Source organism: Melanotaenia boesemani, chromosome 17, assembly GCF_017639745.1.
Source record: "Melanotaenia boesemani isolate fMelBoe1 chromosome 17, fMelBoe1.pri, whole genome shotgun sequence".
Taxonomy (NCBI): domain Eukaryota; kingdom Metazoa; phylum Chordata; class Actinopteri; order Atheriniformes; family Melanotaeniidae; genus Melanotaenia; species Melanotaenia boesemani.
This window is the reverse complement of record NC_055698.1, coordinates 21,419,719-21,445,880: the sequence shown is the minus strand read 5'-3', so window position 1 is coordinate 21,445,880 and position 26,162 is coordinate 21,419,719. Positions and strand designations below refer to the sequence as shown.

Here is a 26,162-nt window from a genome sequence, read left to right as displayed (position 1 = left end):
AGAAGTCTGAGTCACTGACTTGTTAGTTTTAATGAGGATTACCAGCAATATGTCGGCCCCAATTCTCCCTAAGTTTCCAACTTTGCTTGGGACGATGACTACAGTAGGTGATGGACATTATTTACTCATCCTTTGTGCACATGTTCAGTGACATCCTGTGTCTTTATGAAGCACCAACGAGTTTTGTTCCTCACTTCATCTTTTACTGATTGATTGCCCTTTAATTAAACTATCACATGTCCATGTTTCACTGCTGTATGCACTGGGATATTCAAAGTAAACTGGGACAGTGTCAGAAAATACACTTTGCTGTAATATATTTCTGATCCTTAAAACACTGTGAGCATAACAAACTATTACATGTTCATTTTTAAACCATGAGATGAGGTTTAAAAAAGAAAAAAAAAAAGTTTTCTGTGGAATTTGGGTGAAGTGATGATAGCATTTTCCCCTCTTTCCTGCTCGTTAGAGCATTTTAACAGCACATTTAGGGAACATATGATACAACTGAGGCCCTCTGGGAAATGATTCACTTTAATAATCAGAATATTCCAGTGGTGGATACTTGGAACCACTGATTACAAATTTAATATTCACTCCACTACCACCTGGAGTGCACTTATCAAACTTTAAACAGGATGAGGATTTTAAAAAACGGTGACCTATATTCACACTGTTCAGAGTGGAGGAGGGCAGAAAGAAAGAGAGCAACTGCAAAGGTGTGTACAAAAGAAGCCCAGAGAGAGAGGGTGGAGGTTGTTTGGGGTCAGCTGAATGCACTGAAAGAAACTCGACTGACTCTCAGCGAGCTGCCTGCAGTAATAGATCCAGTTTGCTCTTCCTCTCTGCAGTTATTGTGGCTGATATATGCATAATGATTCCACAATGAGCAATATCTAAACTGTAGCCACAGGGTAAAACTGTTAAAGGCTTGTTTGGTTGAAAAAGGGGCATTGTAATTGAGATATGGCGGCACTTTAAAGCTTCAATTGTGCTTTTATCAGGCAGAGTGGTTGTGGTGTCCTTCCACATATTTCTACACTGTATGTGAGATCCTCTGTTTCACTTCTGTGAAGTTTGTGACTTATTCTGACTCATCCACAGCCCTTTTTAAAGTAAAGTTTTACATGTTATATTTACATTATTAAACAGTGTTTAGATTACAGATTGCTGTTAATGTTTAACTGTCCTTATTTTTGTATGGAAGGAAAATACAAACGCCACAGAACGGCATCAATTACACTTCTTTATATTTTACAAATAAGTTTAAAAGATTTGGAGACAAGTGGAAACATAATCATGGAGATCTAAGGGAAACACTATTGTTAATTAAGTCTATTATTGCTTTGTATAGTCTATAAGTAGAAATATTAATCTACACTACAGAAAATTTCTTTAGTTTGAGTCTCTCGTGTGATAAGGCCAGGCACACAGTACACAGGCAAACAAAAACATCCATTCAAAGCAATTATCACTTTGTTTATGGCTACAAATTTGCATCATTAGCAGTACTTTTATTAGACTAAGAGGTTCAGGCAGAAGAATGAAAGGAAATTAAACTGAATACAAAAAAAATCATTACATTAAAAGCTTGGTAATAAATATAGCTTTTAAAATTTAATAGAGAACAGAAGCTTTCAGCTACTTTGGTAGCGATTTCTAAGACGTTGCTCTTTTCAGAAGAGGGAAAAAAAAATTAACAGATACAGATCCACTAAAATCAATAGTTTGGTTCAGACATTGCATTTTAATTATTCGATCTCTCGCAACACCACTAAATAAGTACCTATTCTTATGTTTTCCAGCTCTGTCTTTGAGTAGCTAAAATGATAGCTACCAGAGAGGTAGCATGACTGTAGCTGCACGTGGCCATTTAGCATATTTCATTGTAACTGGGGGTGACGCACAACAACAGGGGAAGATGAAACTGCAACCTGAGACTGTGCAAGTGGTTTCAAGTGCAGAATGGAAATAGCGCTACTATTTAGACATTTACATCTTAGTTTAAATTATGCAAAAGTACAACAGTCTGTACCATCTGTTATGTTTCTCTCACCATTCTAAACTGCACAAAACAGACAATGGCTTTGATTGAACTGCCAGTGCTGAAAATCAGGAAAACTTATACATTAAATCATTTCAAAATATAAAACAAACATTTCCAATAAAACAGTTATTATTTATTTTAATTAGATATTCCATTTTTTTTTCTTTCAATCCTTGTCACACTGATCGAAATACATTGGTACAAAAATCTACATCCCTTAGTGTCTGGACTCAGCTGATGTTGTAAGTACACTGATGATTTATTTAACTAGCCAAGATTTGTTTTAACACAACACTTTTTCTAGACATTTAAACTACTCTGAAAAAGAAAAAAAAATACCACCTGACAAGTGAAATGCTACCCAAACTAGCACAGACGTTCCTCAGACAATATGTATGCACTACACATCTCAAAAGGTATTCAGGTGCATCAAATTTGTCCACAACACCACACAACTTTCTTACCGCAATCTGTATCCATAGCATTTTCCATTTTGCTCATAATGTGTATTGCAGAAAATAGGACTAACAGAGAGAATGTAGAGATCAAACTGAAGTTGTAGAGCAAAACAAAAACAAATATAAACTTAACAAAACCTAATACAGTAGTCACAAAACTCAGAATAGTGAAAAAACATTAAAACTGATCCAAACACAACACAAAACCCACATACCATAACAGCAGAACAGTATGAGATTTTGTTCAGAAGTACTTGAAACATCTTTAGTGTAAGTTGACAGATGTGTGAGCATCTGGAGCTGTGAAGGGCTTTGTGGAGAATGTCTCCACAGGCAGTCAGTAAATCATGTTCTCTGAGAATACAAACAGTCAGAGCTGCCTCGTCCTGTTTGCAAAACAATGTAGTCATTATTGCATGTGGTATATTTCTAAGTGTGCTGTAAGAAAAGCTATGGTTCAAATGCTCCTAATCACTACAGCTTATGACTATATTTTAACATAATTATAAAGAGAGTTGTAACTGTGCTCAGTGGATTTTCAACAATTACTTGAGTGTCTTCTTTACACTGAGTTTAAAGACCACATATAAACCTTAAATGCAGTGTACTGGACTGGAGACAGAGATCCTACTGTAGAGACAAACTCATAATATGAGTTAATCCAGTTGGAGGTGGATTTTATCCAAATTTTTAGAATATCATTGATCTCTAAAACATGGTTTGTGTACTCATTGCTTTGATGCTAGGTGAATCATTGAGTTGAAAAACAGTAGATTTACTTATGAAAAAGCAACAGGGTCAAAAGACTATGTTGCACTCAATTTAGGACACCACATTCCACACAACTCAGCAACAAACACCTACACACAGATCCGCAGATGTTGCTTGAGAAAGACTTCCCGAAGCCAAGCACATGCCGCACTGTTACTGTATTCAATGCGGGTGCTCTGAAGTTGCAATCTCAAGTGGGATGCAGAGGGCAAGGTGTTGCTTTGAAGCCCCTGCGCAAACACAAACACCCAATCGATAGCTGTCACTTAAAAGCAGCTCAAAGTGACTGACTGCATGCGTTGCTGCTGATAATGCTGTGCAGCTGCACACTAATAGAAACATGCACACCCAGTTGCTGAAGGACACAAGCATATAGGGAGGATAAAGGGACATCTAACCCCCCCCCCAACCACCCACCCACTCACACACACATAGCATGCACAGACACAGAAGTCTCTCACTGAGAGGAAAAAAAGAGAACCTGAGCTGCCATATCATATTTCCTGGTTTGGCTCTAACTGGAAGCCTGTCAAGATAAAAAGGGCCATCTTCAATCAGTTACTACATGATAGTGCTATGCAACCACTACCTCTACTCTATGTGACTGTAGTTGTGTGTGGAAGAGGAAGGGTGCTCTTTAACACACTCCACTTAAGGAGGTGTGGTAACACAGGCGATGTTACCTCAGGCTATGCTCCACACAAAAGTCTTCAGTGGGGAGTAGAGATAAAGGACTCATTACAGCGAGTATCGATGTATCAATCAACTTTGCATCATTCATGCATTCACCATCAAATTATGCAAATCCTAATTACTTTTGGGGAAATTACTATTCTTTATCTGCTATTAGTCAGGACTATTTAGTTTTTTTTTTTTTTTAACCTACAAAATCCACTGTTATTTTCCCCCAGTATATCAATTTTTCATATTCTCATATTCAGTGCTAATGATCCTATTTTGCACCCATACAATAGAATAATAATGCATTAAGTATGAGTAATGAATCAACAACAAGTTATGGTGCATTACAATGGTGTGCAGGGCCCTGCAGTGTAATTGTTTATGTCCATGTGCATTTTAAAGAAGAGTTCTGAAGCTGCTGTTGCACATAGATGATTAATCTCTGTGGTTGCATATATGTCCATAACTCAAACTTTGCATGTATTAGAGTAATTATGGTTAATGGTGGAGATAGATGGGCCACTCGGAGGACAAATATGCATAAGAATGCGGCAATATGATTCTTGTGATTAATGGATTCATTGCCATATACTGCATCACGCTCTATCCTACACTGTATGCACGGCTTATACCTCACTCTGCCTAAAGATTGTTCATTTTCTACCAATTTTCTATGCATACTTAAATATATATCGTAATATGCATTATATTAAGTGCCAAACACGTCATATTATTAAATAATCAAATTTTTGATTAACATGTAAATGAGCACCATCCGATTTTGACCAAATAACTGTTTATGATGTATTTTAAGGAAAAAAGACAGTTATATATTTTTTGGATAAACTCGTTTAAAAAGATTAACATTAAGTTCTTAACATTGTCTTGTATTAATGCATGAGTTTCCAATGACCATAATTAGTTAATTAGTTAATTGCTATCAAATAAAAAAAATTGCTAATTTCTTGTAGTAAAACATTTTCAACACATTTCATATACTTCCTGTGTTCTTCCATGAATAAAATGTTGGTTTATGAGAATTACAAATCACATTTTTTTTTTATTTATTTACATTTTACCGAGTGCCCCAACTTTTCTGTAAAATGTTGTTTTTTTTTCTATTGCCTTTTGGATGTAGAGGTGTGACAACTTTTAGTCACCCTGCAGGGTGAGTGGGTGTTGGCTTTGGGAGCCTGTGGCTAGCTGTGCAAACACTGAGGGAGAGAACGGTGGTTTTGTAAAAGTGAGATGGCATCCATGACTAATCGTGGCCAAGCCAAGACTGCTTTGGTCACAATCCAAATCCAGAGGAGAGAATCCTACTTTGGACTGCATTTCTCTTTCCTCCATTTATCCTGCGCCACCAACAGCTGACTGATGATGAATTTTGTGGCTACCCTTCACTAGACCATGTGTGTTTGTTGAATGGGTGTGTACAAATGCTTGTGTGTGACCTCTAACTTCATAGTTTGTTTGTGTCTATGTGGAGATGAAAGATTGAACAGAAATCTTTGTTTCTGTTTCAGGATCCCACAGAGAAACATCTGGATTGCAAATAATGGCGCAATGCTATGTATTAAAACTTCTGATCACTTCTGTTGGCTCATTAACACTAAATAGACGTGACAAGTCATAAGCCAGCCTTCTCCTACAATACTACAGTTTCATGTGCATCTAACAGCCTATGAAATAAACAACTTTGCTTCCATCTGAAATGGCAAAACAGTTCATAATGCATGAGAATGTCTTCAGCCTCTCAAGATAAAGGCACCCCTTGTTTTTGTCCAGTGTTACCATCCTGTCTTCCTTGTGCTTGGAGACAGAACTCATCTGTTGTAAAATAACTCTCCCAGAGGACAATTTTATATTAGACACTGGTGACGAGATAGCAGTACAAGCAATTAACTTATCAACCCTGCAACGTGGATTTATAGCTAAAGCATTTGTCTTGGGCTGAAGCAGCCAGCCTATTGGCTGTATTGTATTTCTTGTCATCTTCTGCAGGTGTAGGAGTGTCCTTGTCAGTGAGCTGCAATCAGGATCTGCAGAGGGCACAGAGCCAGGGCTCAGGGCCAGGGAGGCCACTGGCAGCTCATTGTGTTGGTGTCAAACTGAGCATGAGGTTAAGAAAAAAAGAAAAAAAATGTAATTCCTTGCCCAATATCTATTCAAGAATTATAGATGAGATTTTTATAACTGCAAGGCAGATAAATAACTCATACATATACATGCAAAAATGCTTCCTGCACATTATGGATGAAATTACGATGGCATGTTGCCACTAGCAACACATTTTCTCATTCCATTAAAAGCTAATTTGGTAATATTTACAGTAGGGATGTAATGTTATACAATACGAAACTTTAATAAAGATACATTACAAAATATGCAGGTGCACAATGTAGACAGCACAACTCGCATATAATGGCAGATAATACAGTCCAAGGATATAAAAATATGGACTGTGGAATCCAGGGTTCGAACTATAGTGGAAGACCTGCTTCTCTTGCTGATGGCAAGTTGATGGCAATTGGATAAATTAATCTAACAATTAATTTGAACAAGAGGCTCAAGGTTTTTGAGTTTGCACCCTTGTTCATTATCTTCAAGTTAACTTTTTTCCCCCCCTTGTGTGAAATGTACAAAATATAATCTATGTCAACAGTGTTAAAGTTCTTCCCTGAATGAAATCATCCAAAGAACAATTTATTTAAGATGGCTAACTCTTAGTGTGGTGCACATATCACAGGAGACAGCTGCTAACAGGAGACTCAACTTGATAAAAATATAGACATATAAAAAGGAATTTAACTCTGGTCTTTCAAAGGTGCATTCACACTGGAAAGATCCAGGGGACTTCGGTCAGATTAGGTGGAGAATTATGAAAAATGTTGCACCTTCGCTTGGTTTGCTTTGCTTTGACGGTGCATTTGTAGTTGAAGTTGACCAAACTGTCTGAACAACGTCATGCAGTTACAACAACTGCTCACTAGGGGCAGTGTTCCCTAGCGAGCAGTTGACGAATGACAAAGAAAAAAAAAAGAAGAAAATCTGATGAAAATGATTAACTTTTTTTTAGTTTAGGTATCTGTTATGACTTTGTTAAAACCTAATATGATTTTCACAAGAATCTGTCCAGTATGAGCAGCCGGAGAGGCGTCGAGCCATCCAGCATGTTGTTACAATGTGCAATGCATTCCTTTCTCTCTTTGGTTGACTGAATGGTCTGTTTGCTTTCACACTGTAAGCCAAGCACACTTGGGTTCACTTCCAGCTGAACCAAGACCACAGGGTTTCAATCAGTGTTAGCTTCTTTGGTGATTTCGTACTATAAACAAAATGTACTATCTGTGGAAGTGAACCAGAGTTTGTTTAAAGTGGACAAAACAGCACCCTTAACATCAGACCCTTTGCCAGAGATTTTTACCAGTAAAAAACTTAATGTCATTGGAGTTTTTTGGAATATGACTTCTTCCTTAGTCACTGAACAGGGATTGTTTAACATGCTAATCTAGCCCCACCTAGTCAACCACTTTTTAGCAGCCGACACCAGTCTTCCCTGTCTCTGGTAAGCTAATGACCACTTTATTCTAATATTGGAGCAATACTTTAATAAATTATAGACATAATATAGAGGCGAAAATTTGAATTTTAGTTAAGTAGACGTTTTAGTTTAACAGAGAAATTAGCATACTTATAAATATTCCTTATCTCAAGTGAAAGTGGGTGCTGAGCAGTGGCAATCTTCAAGAAACTACAGAACATAGGCTGTACACTAAGGATCCTCTTCTTAATCACTTCTTATTTTTTTATTTATTTATTACTTTTTGTTGATTTATTATTAAATTTCTGTTCATTTTAGGCTAATTCTAGTCCTAGTTTCACTTTCTACAGAGAACATTTTGCTAAATTAAATTTCATTCACAAGTATGGACAGACTAAATCATTTACTCTGTCGGAATTCCCTTCATCTTCATTTTTCTCTTTTCATTCGTTTCTGCTCTGTCTTCTTATCATCATTTAATTAATTCATATCTGTTCACACTCATTAGCTCTAGCGCAGCACCATATGGCATCTAAAATATTTCCAGCTCTAAATTCAGCATAGCAGTTGAAAGGCTATTTACAATAATGTGCTTGTGAGATGGGTGGCCTTCAGTTTTATGGCCATCTACAGCATGTTCCTAAACTGTGGGAAAAGGCTCAGGGTATCTTCTTTATGTAACTACCTTGGAGATACAATATTATCTTCCTAAAACATTTAAAAATAGAGTACTTACTGTTTCGATTTAGTGATTTTAAGAGAAAGAGAAACTAAAATGGGCTCATTGGTTAGCAATCTGACCGCCTCATCATCTAGCAGCAAGCCCCTGATACATTTGGAGCAACATGTGAAGAGCACTTGAGAAAGGTTTGAGACCTAAAGGGTGTTAATTACTTGTCAAGAGCTTGTTAAAATGAGACCCATGGCGAAAACCAGAGTGGCTTTATAGAGACTACACATGTTCTCAAAGACCACACATGAAAGCAAATCATGAGTTCTAACACTGTGCATGTACACAAATGTAAAAAAAAATAAATTCCAGAAAACACATGTATGTACAGACAGACATATATAAGAATATATAGCACTGAAAATTTGTCTACAGTTTCACACGCATTATAAAACAACGTATCTGCTCACTGATAATGATGTTAAAGTTCAACAGTATGTTCACATCTCAGCACTTCTTTCACACTTCTCTATCACTTGACTCGTAGTGTCTTAAAATAACTGCTCATCCTTTATTCTGTCTATACTTGGATATTACTAACTTCAAGTATTCAGGTTGGATACTATCTTCTGCAGCAACATTTTATCCTCAGTTGAGCATCAGTTTGTAATAAGCAATGAAATCACATTCAGTGCCTGGCTTGGAAGTGCCAACTGCAAGGCAAAGGGAAATATCAGAACAAAACTGGATCAATGAAAAAGCTAGTGCCCGTGGATCATGGAGAAAAATCTCAGGTACAAACAAACATTAAAATTTGGACAAAGACAAATCATCTCCTGCCTCAAAACAACCATGCAGCTCTTTTCTTTTGTCTTGCATCTGTTAGTCATTCATGAGGAACTGCCTGGCCGCCCCTAGTTCGCCTTCCTATTCACTGGACTTATGATTTATGCCTTCCTTAACTAATCAAGGGTATGATCATTAGTCAGGGGATGTGCAAGGGGCAAGGGCCTTGGCAGGTCAGTGGAAGGCCGTATCTCATGTTGTGGTTCCCCTGCCGTCCATGAGTGCGGTCCAGGATAAGAGATGACTGGAGATACGCCTCCTTACCTTCCACAAGAGCCTGCCAAGGCATTTGTCAACAAACAAGACAAGGAAAGAAGCCATGGGATGTGTTCTAAAACTGGAACAAAGCAGTGATGAGAAAAAAGCCATGATGATTTTAAAAACCTTTAACAGATTCACTGATGCAGATTCTTTATGCACTAGTTAGGAAGCAAGCAGGCTATAATAAGAGTCTTAAAATGAACAAACTCCCCAAACTTGCAGTTAAACTGATCTGTGTATATTAAAAAAACAAAAAAACAAAACTCTAGCACCTAAATATCATCTCCATTTTTTGCAAGAGGAATTAAAAATACTAATGAATAAACAGGAGGCGACTATGTTGCATCCAAAAACAGAACAGGAAGTGGAGCGGGTACAAAAGGTTAGAGCTCAAGGAATGTAGTGCTCGAAGCTCGGCTGATTCTATTTATGACAAGCTTGGCCAATCAGATGCCTACTTGCTGAGCGGCCAACTCGGAACTTACAAGAATGGAGACTTAGATGGAGCATAGAGGGCTGGAGTGGGTTTTTTGTGTGTGTATGTGATTAGGAGGTGTTAACAAAGGCTGCGGGTGTTATCTAGTGAGGTTCTGCATGCTGAATCTGTCCAAATCAATGTGATTATCTCTCAGCTATTGCTAATTAGAGTCATTAATACGCAATGCAAGCAGGAAACGGCACACACTCTTTCTCCCTTTCTTCTTCAGCAGATTTTGCCTTTTTCTGGAATGGCTGTGAGGGAGCACAGGCACTTGGAAAGGTCTGCTGTTGGCCACACTTCAGTCGAGATTCTCATCTGCACATAATTCACTTTCAAAGGGCAAAGAGGGCAGCAAAGAGAATCCTTAATTGCGCCGGCACAGTGTACAACATAGACAAATGTTTATATCTTGGCCCTCTAATGAGAAACCAATAACGGATGCAAAAAGCACTGACTGCGTCCACCCCCCTCCCTCAGTCCAAATACACATGCACATGGCAATGAAAAACAGGCCTTTTTGGGAAACCTCGCTCAATTCATCAATAGCTTTTCTGCTCAGTCATGTGATACTTCGTTTAAGCACTGATGCAGCAATAAATATGTTTTTACAGAATGTAAAATTGCCTTTATTTTTCCATTAGCTTGACCCTGTGGTCAGGGAAAGGGATGCTTTAGTTTGCGATGGTCAAGCTCCTTCCTTACAGAAGCTGCATGTCCCATTGAGCAAGGTCAAATTAATTCAAAATTACAGAGGAAAAAAGTTCACATTCCAACAAAAAAACATTTTAATATACTATTAACAGAGATTAATTTTACGTTACATGGTGGTATTTTTTGTTTGGCTACTTAAAATGTCATTTAAAACAAGAGTTTAGTGTTTCACATCAATTCACTCACATAATAAACTAAATGTGACAATAATTCTTTCAAGATGTGAGTTTATGTAATGCCCTTGAGCGTTTGTAGCATCTTCTTGTAAAATGGATGGCGACTTACATGGCAAAGAAACGAACGACAACAAACTGCCAAATACACAGCCACAAGAGAGCTATCTTCTCATCTCATCTATCTCCCACAATTCACTGCGGTGGGCCGTCGCGGCGGAGCGCCAGTCAGGCCGGTGAATCTCGGCACTGTCTTATCTCCCAGCGGCGGAGGAGGAAACGGAGGTCCTTTAAAGGGCTGAGGTCATTTCCTCTGCCTCCAGGCTCTGGCAGGGAAAATAAAATGTCTCCATTCGGTCAGCCCTGCTTTATTTCAAATGCCGCCGCTGCCTTTTAAGAGGCCCTCGTGGGCAAGGATGGCAAATGAGCAGTTTTGGATTCTCGCAACCTATTCCTTTTCTTACTCCCTCTGCCATTCTCAATCCCCCACTCCATCTTTGATGTAAACCCCAAATCACTGTTGTATTTCTACAGTATGTATGAAAGTGCATGGATAGATATATGGATTGTGTCATGAGAGGGAGGGAGGAAACATACAAGCGAGAGCGTGGAGATTGAGATGAAGAGCTGAATGCATCCTCTTACCCACAGCACTCAACGGCCTTGAAGCTCTTTCACAACTTCCTGTTTCTCTCTGAACTGGGATACATCCAAAGCATGTGTGTGCACTTGGAATACACAGTTCATATGCGACTGATGTGTACTCTTTTAAGCTCACAGATGTGTGTGTGTCATAGAGAAAGGGAAGCAGTGAGGGAGTGAATCAGTGCCGGGAAGATAGAGAGGCTCATTGAAGGGCCTGTGTGGTGCGGTGGTGGAAGAGAGCAGCCAGAACAGGCAGACAGACAGGCAGGCACACATGCTGTGATGTTAGGAAGAGGATTGATAGATCTGTTGCATGGCTACTGCTGCTGCAAGAGGAGAACACACCTCAGGCAGATGGATGGGGAGTGCGTGCGGGGGTATGATTAGTCTTTGTGTGTGTGTGTGCCCTTTCTGTTAGAGTGTGTGGGAGAGTTGTATTACATGGTCTTGGAGTGTAGTTTTGTGATGTGGTACTTCAAACAGAGCTTTACTGTACTTTACAGCTGTGAGGACAAATGCGGAGACAGATGTATGGTAGTGCAGAAACGCTGCGTGGTCTTGTCGTTGCGTGGGTATTTGTGTTGGTTTATGTTTGTTTGCACACTATAATCCACCTGACCTGTAAGTACAGAAAGTATCAACTGTTTTTCTGCTTTTCTGCAACTGGCAGCCTCTACTCCCACGCTTAGTACCTTCTAACATCTCATCTGCTGGTCTTCTTGTATCACCTTTATAATGTTGATTTCATTTTTTAAAGGCACAAACAACAACAACAACAAAAACATTTCTTATTAGGAAGAGGTAAACATTCATATAGAAGGATAATGCAATTCTGAATGGAGAATATACTCTAGAGGCACAGTACTAATGTTTGCAAAGTAAAGGTAGATCGATCATTGACCTAGTACATGGTCTGCATTTATATAGTCCCTTTTGTACCTCAGGTTATACAAAACATTCGTTTGGTCATTCTTCTGCTGCAGCCATCTCTTTGTCCTTAGTTACAACTCTGTGGTGTAGATCAGCGTCCAGACGACAGTTTCTGATTGGCTACATAGGGCGACTTTATAGTTCATTGGCCAAAGACATTCACATGTAGTTATTTAAATTGTAGGTTAATGATCCGTTTTGTTGTACATTGTTTGGAACTTTACACTTTAAGGATAAATCTTCAAAATGTTTTTGTTGGATTTTGTGTTACTTTGAATTTACACTGAAAATGTGTTGTGATGTAAGCTGCGGTGACATCAATTTAGAGAACCTAGGATATGCACTTGATGCAAAAAATGTAACTTGCTACAGTTTTTGCTTTGAAATTTGTCCAAGAGATGTGTGGCTAGAGGTGGAAATGATGGATACACACAAAAAATATGCATATGCCTTAACATACAAACTGCTGGAATATGATGATGAGGATGCATACACATATTTTTACAGCAACTGAGACCTCACAGGATGAAATAGTAACAAAAATTAAAGGTGGAAGAATTTGTCAATTTTACCAGCAGAGTATGACAGTGATTGTATCTGATTCTTATTATTTGTCCAAAAAACTTTTATTTAATTGTGTCAAAAGTACATGATCAATGAAAACAAGAACAACTATTTGGAGATAGTTTTTATTTTTTGGCATATAAGTGGCCCATGTGCTTTTTTACACTTTTATGGGCTGATTAAGAAAACAGCACACGCTACAGTCATGCTTGTGTGTCTTGTGTGAGCTGATGTGTATTTTGTCTTATTTAAATCTGACTATAGAACTGGAGGAATTTCGTTCAGCAGCTTGATCTCATGATTTCACATTTGAGAAATCCAAATAAACTTGACTTGATTTCCCTACTTCATTCACTAGTGTTTCAGTTTTTAAATTTAGTAAAAGTAAAAGTTTTCAGTTTCTGCCACTATCATGGATATATAGTTATGGTACAAAAAACGTCATATAAGCAAATGACTCAGTAAGGCAGCGTCAGCATTTATGGACCTGAAGTGAACATCAGCCTCGTGTGCATGCATATAATTTCACGGCGATTGAGACCTATGAAAGAGAGCTAAACATAGGCATGACTTCATAAATGGAGTAAAAAGAATGCATATGCACAGTTCTGGCTTTGGCATGCACAATTTTACTCATGAAATTACACTGTTGCATGCATCTGGCCCCTGGACTGAGGCTTCCCTCGGTTGTCTGTCTGCCTGTGACTTCTTCCACATCATAACGTTTAGGATTTTTCAGTAATTCTAATCCACATTGAAGAGGCGAGGAATGAACGGAGAGACATAGAAGTCCTGATAAAGGGGTATGACTTCTAAATGCTTTGCCTCTACATATAATAACAATAGAAAGAAAATGACTCACTGTTACTGTCATAGAGTCATAAACCAAAACTTAATGTAGCTCAAACCTAAAAGAAAAGAAAGAAATACCAAAATGCACAATCCCATCACTCATTAAATTTAATGGTATCATACTTATTTACTGTATATATCATTTGAACAACAGCATCTCAAACCAAGCCAAAAACAGACCAAACTACAGGTGAAACCAAAAGTACGGCCTTCGATCCGGGTCATACATCTCTTCATCTTGGATGAAAAGGAGAAATCTGGAATACAATCGTACCTCTCATTTTGTGAGAGGAAAAGTTAGATCATGGTGTAAGAAATTAAAACAGGCCTATTCAAGCTGAGCCTATTTAAGCTATTAGGCAGTCAAACATTAAGTGCAATCAAGTGTGTTGATTAATCAAATACTCTTAAGTTGGCTTGATTGGAACAACGTATTGTGATTGAACAGTAGAATATCACAAAGCAAACTTTATTAAATGTATTTCTGTGTGTTTGACAGGAACAAGTTAAAATATTTTGAAGCCCTCTATGACCCTGTGTTGCAATAAGATTGTATAGAAAATGGATGGATGTATATTCTAATATAACTAGCAGTGATTGTGGATAACCAGGCTTTAATTGGTACATATTTAAATAATTTGCTTCTGCTTTTGGCATTTCTTTTCATTAGAGAAGCCTAAAAGGGAAACAGAAATGTGTTTTTGTTCATTTGTTTTAATATTTAGCTCCAATCATTGGTAGAGAAATAACTGATGCTTACTGTAACATGGAATTAACAGATTTCTAAATAGAATTATTTCTATTTCAATTCATTTGCAACTAAAATTTGATGATGGCGGCAGGGGTGAATGTTTAGGAGTGTTTAGGTATATATATGTGGAATTCTGGCATGTTGTGGAGGATCAACGTTATAACTCAATTTTATATTTATGTTATAATTCCACTAAAAATGTACTGTTTTATAGTTAGATATCTATTCTTAAAATATGTTTTGACTGTAATATTACAATCACAACTTAATGAATTGAGAGAATATGTACATTATAAAACTAAACTATATTTACGGGTGAAATAGAGAAATTATAGTTTATTCTAACTATTTTAAGTGTTAAAAGCATTATTTAAAATTTGGATCTTATTGGAAATCTCTTTCTTCTTAAAAATTTTTGATCTCAGAAAATTTGAACCTCTTCACAATATATAATATACTCAATCATGAAATGATTGAAAGTTCATGATATGTTGGACTTTTTGTTTTTCTGGTGGCTGATTGCTGATCTCCTTCTTTCATGAGTGCCCTCTCAGAGATGACTGGTCCTGACCTCTTTTCTGTCCCATCTTTTCTCTGTTTTGGCAGCGTGCTCATTGAACTGAACTAAAAACAAATAACAAAAGGGGGGAGGAGAAGAGATAGAAAAGAGGGATAGTTGCTGTGTGGTGGCAGAACAATGGTGATAAACCACCACCCTGACATTTAAACAGGTGTCAGGGTCAGGAGGTGAGATGACTGGAAACAATGAATGAAGACATAGGCGCTATGTGCTGTTTTTCTTTGTATTTGTTATCTGGAGCATCTATCAGGCTTCAATATTCCTGCTTGATTCATTTATGTTTTAATACCTGCTCACTTTTTAAGAGACTTTCAGATACATATGGAAAAGATGAGCAGCCGTGCCAGCAAGCTAAGCCCTTCTACTTACATTCTTTTCTTCGTCTTTGTACGCATCTCGCCTCTATCCGCCTCCCTCTTTCCACTCATAAAATCTGTTTGCTTATATTTGCCTCTTGGCATCTCAGCAGTGCTGCATACCAGGAGGGTGAGTTATGGGAAATGTTGTCTCCCACATAACACAGTTCTAAGCCCGGCTGATGCTTTTTGTGCTGTGCGTAACTCAGATCAACTGCAGAGTAATCATTTAATTTTTTTTTTAATTTCATCAATGACAAAATGTTGTTGTGGTGTTTAACACTGCGGATTAAGCATGTATAGAAAATGGATGGATTTAATTTTGAACAGGTTTCTCTTTCTACAGCCCCCTCTTGTCCTCAATCCACTCTCCACTGCATCCTGGAAGCTCATCCATCCTGCTGCATCTCGTTTTAAATATCCAGAAAAGCTCAAAAAAGACCTGCCAATGTGATCACACTTTTTTTCTATGTTCCGATGAGCAGAGCTTCTTTTTCTTGACATTTTGAACTAGAGAATGCCTGGCAGGATAAACTTGTGTGTAACAGGGTTTGGAAGGCAGCTTCACCTTGAAAGGCCACGCTCTAGAGACAGGGAAACTACAAAAGGCAATTAAAAGTATTGATGGTACTTCAATAGCTCTTAAACTGTGCTGCCAGGCACCTCAGGGCCACAGCATTTTTTTATTTTATTTTTATTTGTCTATCTAATTCTCTCGATTTCACAGTTTTCTTTTTGCTTAAGAATTCACTAGTCTTCATAATCCCGACTGCTTGACTGAAAAAAGAAAAAGAAAAAGGAAAACTTATCAACAGTCATGCAAACTATATGGCTGGGACACTAAGAAGATGAAGTAGACAAAAAAAGTATGTTCAGCAGTGTAACTGCGTGTACCCTAGTCCACAGAGTCAACACAGTAATGTGCATCAATTACTGTGATTTCTAGCAGATTGCCATCTATGTGATAGAACATGAAATCAAACAGGAAATACGGAAGAAATGAGACTGGTGTCAACCAAGAAATGATTGTTTTCATGAATCCTTTTTGTTGTGTTCAGCGGGCCGCTTTCTAAGTGGCTGATTTACACGCAGCATTGGTTGCTGTGACAGGAGAGCCTAAAGAGCAAAGGTAGCTAAAAATTGTACTCAAGTTAAAGTAGCGTTACTTCAAAATAACATTAAAATAACATCTCTGTCCTCTCACGTGACCAGTAAAACAACTAAGAACAAACATTTATTTGGTCACTAGACAAATCATGGTAAAGTTAGCGCTCCTTTATCACTGTGTTTAGATTGGCATGATTGGATCACGTTACATTTTCACAGAAGATCCTGTCGCTTCACACGAAAGTCTTAAACTCTGCAACATGTTTTGTATATGAGGCCAGAGCTGTTCATCCTCCATTCTAACATTACAGACAGCTGCCGCAGATATGTTTCATGTGCTTGTAATTTCCTGTGCACTAGCTGTGCAGTTATCCCGCCATGTTTGTGTGTGTGTGGTCATGTGTCTGCAAGGCTCTGTTTGATTGGTGAAAATGTGTCGTGATGATTGTTACTTCATCTGGTTGATGAAACTGGTGGCATCTCATTTCTACTTGAATCAATGATAAAAAAATGAGTTGAGTGTTGTGTAATGTAGTAAAGTAAGAGTAGCATTTCTAAGAGTAGAAGTATGATGCAGTAAAACTTCTCTTAGTGGTAGTTTTCATGAGTGTTTTTTTTCAAAAACTACTCAAATGCAATGGAGTAAATGTAACTTGGTATTACCCCTTTCTGTTAAAGAGACAAAGAGCTGGTGCACAAATCCCGACTTACCTTTGCACTGGTTAGTGTTCTTATCCAGAATGGCCTTGGTTGACACTATTTTTCCATACCTGTAAAGACAGAGAAATTAAATTTAATATATTTAATTGGCATGACTTTTCACTGTTGGGGTAGTTCATTCAGAGCAAAATCCTGTGGTTTAAGTAGACGTCTTATTTCCTATACCCTTGCCATTTACTTGCAACAAGCAATTTGCAGAGTCGCACAAATGTCAAAAGCCATTGGAAAGAGAAATCACTTGGGGTTAATAACATTATGTGTATGGCTGACTTCAAATAAATGTGCAAGCCTCTGACATTTCAGAGAGTCATTGGACATTTTCAAAAGGTCTGACAGTACACAGATGCAGTTAAGTCTGTTTATGTTCATGCAGTGGAGAACATCTTTAATCCTTTCAAATCTGAAAATGATAAAATCAACAAAAAGTCGGAGGGAAAAATGATCCAATGTGTAAATGAGCACATGGCTTTAAGTGTAATGAAGCTTTATGAGAGTCGGTCTAGTTGCTCTCAAATTCTCATTCATTATACTAAACCATCTGATGTTTCCAGCTTTATTTTGAACAAACATACAGCAACGGGCTAAAATCTTGCCACTCGGGATGAAGTAAATAATGTTGATTACAGGATATCCTGGGTATCTCTTTAATGTTAGAATATGTAATGAGAGAGATCTAAATAAAAAAAAAAAAAAAACTATTCTTATATTCAAAGTGATGGATATTGAAAAAAGAATGGTGGACCAATACTCTAAATGTTCAAACTTAAACTTCTTCATAGAAAGGTATTCAGCTTCTGTAAGATAATATAAAAAGTTCTGGGGATCACTTGAGCTAGTCCACTGAGGACTTGGAAGTGATTTTAGGATCATTAGCCAATAGGAGTCAAAATTTCTTTACAATTCATTTATAAATTTATAGGTTGCATGATGTTTGATTCCAGTATATACTGAGAAAATCAATTTCCCCTTGTTCCCCATGCTCCTGGCTGCAGAACAACCATATAAAGAATAATCAATGTGCACCTTTACAATGACAAAACTAAATTTTGCTCCCTGTGGACAAAAAAGTTTCATTTCAACTGCATACATTTTCTAATAAGTTAATTCCAAAATGCATGAAGGCTGTTTAGATGTTAATTTGCAAACATATGAAGGTAGTGTGGAAGCAAACCTATACTTGCACATGCGTTACAACACAACAATATAAAAAGTGCACCCTATTCCAGAGATTTATCTTTTTAGCAGTCCTACAAGAAGTTGAATGTTTTCCACGTGACCCCCAGTAAGCTGCCATTTCTAAATACAATTGCTCTCAGAGAAAATAAGTGTCTGAACAGGAGTGGTATTTTATGAGATACGATATGATATGCTGTGATGGGATACAATACACTGTGATGCAATACGATATGCTGTGATGTAATACATTTCATTGTCCCCATAAGGAATTCTGACTTGGACTCAAGTGCTGTTGCATTAGTTGCCTTGACAACAACAAAACACTGGGTTTTCCTGGTTTAAGAACACATATATTCTCAGAGTGTTGTAGAAGAAAGCTGCTTAGAGGAACCTTTGGCTGCTAATAATTGGGAGTCTGTGTTTTTTTTTCAGCTTTGAAATTTGCATACCATGGTCTTAGAAGGTGTGTGTCAAACACTAAATTTGCCTAAAAAGCTTTTGAACTTATTGAGATGTGTTAATCTTCTACTCAAATAAATATATACAGAGAGAATTCTTACCACAGGTGCCCAAACCTTTTCATGCCACTGCATTATAACTCTTCACTCCAGAACTCTGCATAATGAGTTGCTATGGAAATTTCTAAAAATGAAAGACGAACCTGACGGGCTCAATGACAGCGAGTTATTCTATATGCTTGTCTCAGCTAAAACAGCAACATGCTGCATTGTTTGCAGTGTGAGACACATTGCAGTGTGTGTTTGCTGACTTCAGTGTGTGGATAAAGCTCTGAGTATCTATCTGTGTATGTACATTCAGCTGTTTGTACAATTATACATGTGATGCATACATGTCAGATTCAGAGAGAACAATTCAGTGTGTGTTGAATGCACACCACAATAAAAGAACAGAGAAAAAGCAGCCACCTCACACACACACACACGCACACGCAAACATTCTGTGGGGAAGAAGCAGTGGTGCATCCCGGCCCATATTTCACCAGCAGGGGATAATTGTGCCATTTCTCAACGAGTGCCGGAGACTCTATTTACTGCATGCTGCGGTGGGATGGGTGGTGGATATGAACTGATGAGCTCCAAGAGGAAAACTACCAGCTCACACATACACACACTAATACAGATACCACAGTGGTGTACTCACAAACACATACGAATATGCACACAGAGAGTGCAATCGCAAATCAGTGACTTGTCTCCTTTCAGTAGATGAAATAGGCCATTTTAGCTATAGGGATGCATAATCTACTGCAACAGAGCAAGCCTGAGGTGCAATGTTTGATCATACTGAGATACTCTCAAGCATAAGTACACAAGATGAACATGGAACAGCAAGTGTTCATTTGATTAGAGAACAATCAAAGCAACTCCACTAATTCAGAGTTTACTGAAACAAACAATGCAGGAACTTAAGAGAAGGGATTGACAGTATGGTTCTACCTGCAATTACTTTCTTTATAAATTTACATAAAAGGATGACATCCAGTATAATAAATAAAATAAATGTATTGGTATTGTGTTGATTTACAGCCCTAATGTGTAAGAAAGCCATTACAAGCCTATTTATTTGCACTCAGGTGTCTTCCTTCCCTCAGCGCCTTAGTGAACATGTTACTTGCAGTCTGGGAAGCAGTTTAAAAGCTTGGTGCTTTTGGCACAAATTAGGGGAAAAGTTCTCATTAAAACTTTGTTTGGACTCCATGGAAGCAGGAAACGGTAGCTTTCTGATGCCAACTCATCACCGCTTGCCTCATTAAATGTTAAAGATGGCTCATCAATGCATCCTATCTGCTGTCCAAACACAGCACAAAGACACTGCAGGGAGATGAAAAGATGAGGAGGAAGGAGCCAGCTTCATGAACATAATGGAGATGTGTTGGATATGGATGGTGGAGGTGATCAGTAAGTCTATGTATGGTGTGTGTGTGTGTGTGTGTGCATGTATGACTGTAGATGACCCTGCTGGAGGCTCCTTCGCCTCTCTGCCAGGCAGGCCTGGGGAGGCTTTGATGTGACAGAGGCAGTCCCTGTGAAGCGCAGGTTTAACACTGATGCTGTGGCCGGGATGCAGAGCTTGTCTCCACTAATCCTATTTCAATCACTCTTGCAGCCTCTTATCTCTGACTCTGCTGGCCCTCTGCCCTTCCTCTCCACATGGATCTTCTCCTCTCTCTTGTTCTCTTTTTTGCCTCTTCCACTCTTAATGTCTCTACCATCCTTCCTGTTTTTCTTTCTTCTACTGTATCCTTCATTTCTTTCCTTTTGTTTCCTTCTTCCTCCTCGCTCCTAATAGGAATCCCATAGCAATCCCATAGCAATCATTCTGATGCAATATCGGATCAATCCTAAGAAAATGCCAGAAATGAAACCTCCTATGAAAAAAAAGAGGATTTATGAGCTATTTTAAGCTGATGAAAATGTACAAATTGTGGTTGATGTAAAACATGTCATTCATTTGACAGCTGCCTGGGCACTGAAGCTCAGAATAAAAGCTCATCTACACTTTTAAGAAAGCAGCTGCACGTGCAAGAGTAACATTCCTAGCATTGTTTGTCCTTCTTTCCTCACTCTCTTGCTGGATGAAAGGATTCAGGATGGGAAAGAAGTGGCTTTTTGCTGTACCTCAGCAGAAGCAGAGCAGGCCAGGACCATAGCACGTCATTGTGGTGTTGCTGGCACGTAGGAAAGCAAAGCACTGGAAAAAGATGGATGGACCACCCAAATGTTGTGCTCATACCATGGCCTCAGACTCTGGACACACTCTCCAAAGGTCTGTGATTATATCTGCATGATTACACAACACAGCAACGCCTTGAACAGCAGGTCAGTGAAACCTGAGTGGGATTTATCTACTTATCACCTGTTTTTTCCACAAGGTCTTTGTACAAAAGCTAAGGTCCATCTTTTCCTATGTACACAAAAAAAACAAAACAATTTGCTCTATTTATTACTGCTTTTATTTCAGCTCATCCACCAGATGAAGACTTAAATATACGCACAATATTTGTGTATTATGATTTCCATTCCCAGAAAAAGACAAGAACACAAAGATTACGACTAACTTTACTGATATCAGCTGTGAAACTGAATAAAACCAGCTTCTTGCTTGTTCAGCATCTTTGCAGCACCTGTGGGGGGAGATGTTGCAGGTGCACACTATGGACACAATAACCATACTTTATCACCTCTTGTAGACCTTCATAGAAAATAATTAGCAGACTACCGTGACTTAAAAAGAAAAGGCAGCACACTAAGAGTTCTTCTCATGTGGAAGCAGGTGCAGCAGACACCCACTATCCAGATGCACCGTTTGTTCTGTGCAGCACATATAACCCCGAGGGATTTCATAAACAAACACTATGTTATTAAAAAAGAAAGAAAAAAATAACAACTATATTAGTTCCAAAATGCATAGCAGCATTCACATATATAATTTCTCACAATTTCCTACCAACAAACAACTGTGAGTAGTATTTGTGGACTAAACTGTAATACATTTTTAGAATGTGCTATAAGCTGCAATAAATTCTAGCAGTGTTGGTTTTAGACTGAGAAACTGCTTCAGGCTGTTCAACGGTATGATATAACACATTACATCTTTTTCGAACGATGTATTCTTGTCTTGACAGAAGCATGGCCATGTCCCAGATGCTTGCCAACTAATAGTAGACTCAAAAGTAAATTAACTGCCTAGTTGATGATGTACTTAGTGCAGGAAAGAAATGCAACTGACCTAGAATTTTCTAAAATATCTTTTGCTTTGTTAAGTCTTTCATGACTGTTCAGGAGATGTTTAATTCAATGTCAGTTTTTATATAAAAAATTTGTAAAAACTGGGTGTAAAACAGAGATGAATCGAGACGATGACAACAAGAGACATAAGTAAAATAAAAATAATAAATAAATAAATAAAAAAAGATGGCCCACATATGTATGATTAGTAACTGACAATCAAAGCCATTTTTTTGCATCAAAGTACTGTGTGGCAGCTGCCCTTGACTGTCACCTCCTGTTGTAACTACAGCATCTCACACATTCCTGTGGCTCAGACTGAGATCAGGCCTCCTAGGCACACTTCAAGAAGAAATATTAGACAGATGCTGATGTGAAATGGTTTTGCAGTCTTGCAGTTGCTGAAAATAGCTTTGTATGCTGCTAATCTTAAACCTAAAATATACCTATATATTTTTATTGTTAATGTTTTCCACTGTGAGTGTTGAAGACATACTAAACTACCACACTGACAGGAAATTTAGGGACATAAAAAGAAAACTCTTACAATTTATTTCTCTTAGTGCCAAATGAAATTACTGCAAACATTTTACCCAAACTCTTAACTGCAGTAATAACTTTCAAACTGAAAGAAGTGAAGGTATCAATGTGGCATGAAACTGCTTCACTGATCCAGGATTTAAAATCCATTTATGTTTTTGCAATTGGAATTAAAGGCAGACTTTTATTATGAGTAGCTAATGAACCAGTTGCATTGGATGATTTTAACATGTAGGAATTATACATAAAATGCTTAGCATAAATAGTTGACATAGATGAAATATATATTATCACTTCATATGTTGTGGGGGATCCAGTTCATGCCGGATTATTCATGTTCTTTGAAAACGTATATATAGCCCCTGGATTTTGAAAAACCCTGATTATTTCAGCAGGAGTAGAAACAATGATAAGGTAGCATATAAGCATTTTTTTTATCTTGATTAACATTCTCTGCAAGCTCAAAGGTGAGATGATGCTAAATTTTACAGAACTGTACACAGCATATCCTGAACATGATCAAAATACTAAAGTGTGTGAAAATGAAGTCAGTAATCCAACATGAAACTTCATGGATACAGCAACAAATCTGAAAAACTTAGCCCCATTGACCTGAAACCTACATCTTTTAATTCCTTAAGCCAACAAAAAGAAACGGAAGTAACCTCTAAGGTGTGCTGTAAAGACATGCACTATAATACTAAATAAGGAAACATATAAAGAGGCCACCTGTGTGAAAATCCTTCAACGCACCAAGATTAAATATCACAGCCTTTTGTTGGCAAGAATGGGTAGCAATAAATCAAAAAGCCTCAACAAATTGGTTAATTCCTTTTCTGGCTTCAGGACGCATCTTTTTCTTGGCAGAATTTTATTATGTTCTTCGAGGTACTGGGATTCCCCGGCGTTTTGCTAGTAGATTTACCATAAACTGCCAAATGTTTACTTTCATACCTTTAATGGCTCCAAACATGAGAAGCATCCAAAAAAATGGAAGGGTAATCCACTGACTGTTCGTTCTATTTTACTTGTCTTCTGCTTCAGTAAATGGCAACACCACAGACATCCTAGCAAGCTGATAAATCATTCAGTAATCTAGTTGAATATTTTGGTAGATTAAAAAAAAGAAGAAGCAGAAAAACAGTGTAATCAACATGCAATCCAAAGTTCATTAATTTTCTGCAGAACTGAGCAACAACAGCGTCTTGGCCAATGTGTGTCATCACAGCCATCTGTTGAAGTTGGCTGTGGTCTCATACACATTGTGGTCATTTGCTGTCATTAACTATTCTGAATCCATTTCCCCACTGATGCGGTTCCTTTATATATATATATATATGTATAAACATTCCTTTTACCTGCTGAGACTGAAATGGATGACAAGTTAATTAGAACCATTCAAACCTACCCTACTCCCTAGAAAAATAGTAATGGATTACGTCTGCATCCAGCAATATAGCCCCGGGGCTTCAGTCAAATCATTTAAATAGGAAAAATGGTTTCATTTAAATTTCTTTTACCGTGTATTCAGAATGAACTTTTAGACAGTTACATTGTAACAATTCATTTTTAATTAAAGAAGAAGTTTTAGAGAATAGGTAGACAGGAAAATTGTTTTCACAATTTAGACTGTCACAGGCTAAAATTATCAAGGCAGTCCACTGGTACTTCATGTGCAATATAAATTTCCCTGAATAATGAACTACCTTTCTTTTGTCATTATTTAACTGATGCAAAATTCAGAATTTGACTAATTCTACAGTTTTATTTAAGTGAGGTAATTTACAACACGTTTACATCTAAAACATCCACCTGCATTTACCCCGGTAATAAAAAAAAATAAAAAAAAAGAAGTTTAGAGCAGTTATTTATCTGCTATTTCATGAACAACTCATTTAGACAAGTTTAGAGAAATCATGGTCAGTCTTGCAGTCTGGATGAAGAAAAAGGAAACGCAGTATAACAGGCTGATCTGTCTTGTAGTGGATAGAACGCAGCAAAACAAGTTGAAAGGACCCAAATGTAGGACTAACCAAGACAAAGGTGGATAAATTACAAAGATTGTTTATTTAACAGAAACCACTGAAGAAGGAGGAAGACTGGGAACTAAACCAATAAAAGACCAAACTTTGAAAACTGGAACATAAGGACTGGAAGAACAAACTAACACAGAGACTATGGGACGGATCAGACTAACTAATGACTAACACATACAATGTACTGGCAATAAAGAAAATAAAACCTGTAGCATATATACAGATTACAAGACCAGAAGCAGGTGTGACAATTAATGACCAAAAGTAGGGAACAGGAAGTAAAGCAAACATAATACAAAAGGGGAAACAACGCTACAAAATAAAACACACCTGACTCAAATAGATGGCTCGTTACCAGACCTCTACAGAACAGAATGACATGACAGGCTGCATTCCCTCATCTGCACGTCTGAGTCTGGTGTGTTGGAGAAAGGATGCATCTAAAAGTTGCAGGATAGTAGATGCTGAAGACTTGACTTGGCACCCCTGATTTAAAGTAAGGCTATATAACTTTCCAACTTTAAAATTGTGTGATTTGTGCCCTGGAGAGGCTGAGATACTGTACTTCACAATTAATATTTTTCTATTTTTTTCATGTTCCAGAGCATCACTTTACAGCAGCATTTTACTTTATGGCTGCACGTCATACACTACCAACTAGAAGTCAATGTCTCTTAACACCATCCATGGATGACTCGAAACACAAGAAGACATTGTCAGAAAAAGCATGGAAAATAAAGCAAATGCAACAGAGCAAGATATTAGACAAGAGTCAACATCAGCCTGGCTTTTAGTGGCTAGAGAGAACTCAGAGAAGAGACGGGGTGCAAAACAGATGTTGAATTAGCTGTTGTAAGGAGGTGCCAAAGTTTGAAAATCTGCCACAGTTCAGTAGTTAAGAGGTTAAAAAGTGTTTTGAAACATCTTTTTCCCACTTGGGTCTTTCTGTGCAAGACAAATGCTCTTAAAGATGTTTGAATGGAATAATATGTGCTCATTCAAAAGAATATGCTAAAGAGCTGAAGTACTTGAACTGTTAAGGATTTTATAAAATATATTTCAATGTCTCTTTTGCAAACAATCAGAAGGCTATTGACCCTCGTCAAAATGATAATCTGATATTAAGTGTTTGTATCGGGCCCAAATTTCAGCTATATGTTTCTCTTTCTTATTACCAACAAAAGATAATTTAGCTAAAGAAATATGTATAACAATCAATGTCAAACTGAGAAGTTGAAGTAGAAAAAACATGTCACTGTGGGTTCAGGTGCTTCACTTCTGACGTATGCCAATTCAAAAGAAACCACTTGATGGTAAAGGTGTTTTTCCCTTTTAATCTTTCTTCTTTTTTGTCTTTTTCTTTTGGCTGCTTTCATTGGAGGTTGCCAAAGTGGCTCAGCTGTTTCCATCTATTTATCATATTCTACATGAAAATCTGGGGGATCTGATTGGGTGTCATACCCTAGATGTGGAATTCTGTGTCCTCCTCACTTGACCCTGTCACCCATCTGGA

The 26,162-nt window shown here is 37.7% G+C and overlaps 1 protein-coding gene across 5 annotated transcripts in view; it reads right to left on the bottom strand.

Annotated features, from left to right (window-relative positions):
* The window catches only part of rbms3 (RNA binding motif, single stranded interacting protein), a 306,045-nt gene that overhangs the window by 137,551 nt on the left and 142,332 nt on the right, over positions 1 to 26,162 (bottom strand). For all 5 annotated transcript variants that reach the window (XM_042011495.1, XM_042011491.1, XM_042011493.1 and 2 more), the window contains one exon: positions 17,140 to 17,198. In XM_042011495.1, coding sequence (XP_041867429.1) covers positions 17,140 to 17,198 — 59 coding nt within the window. The remainder of the gene's footprint in view (positions 1 to 17,139; positions 17,199 to 26,162) is intronic.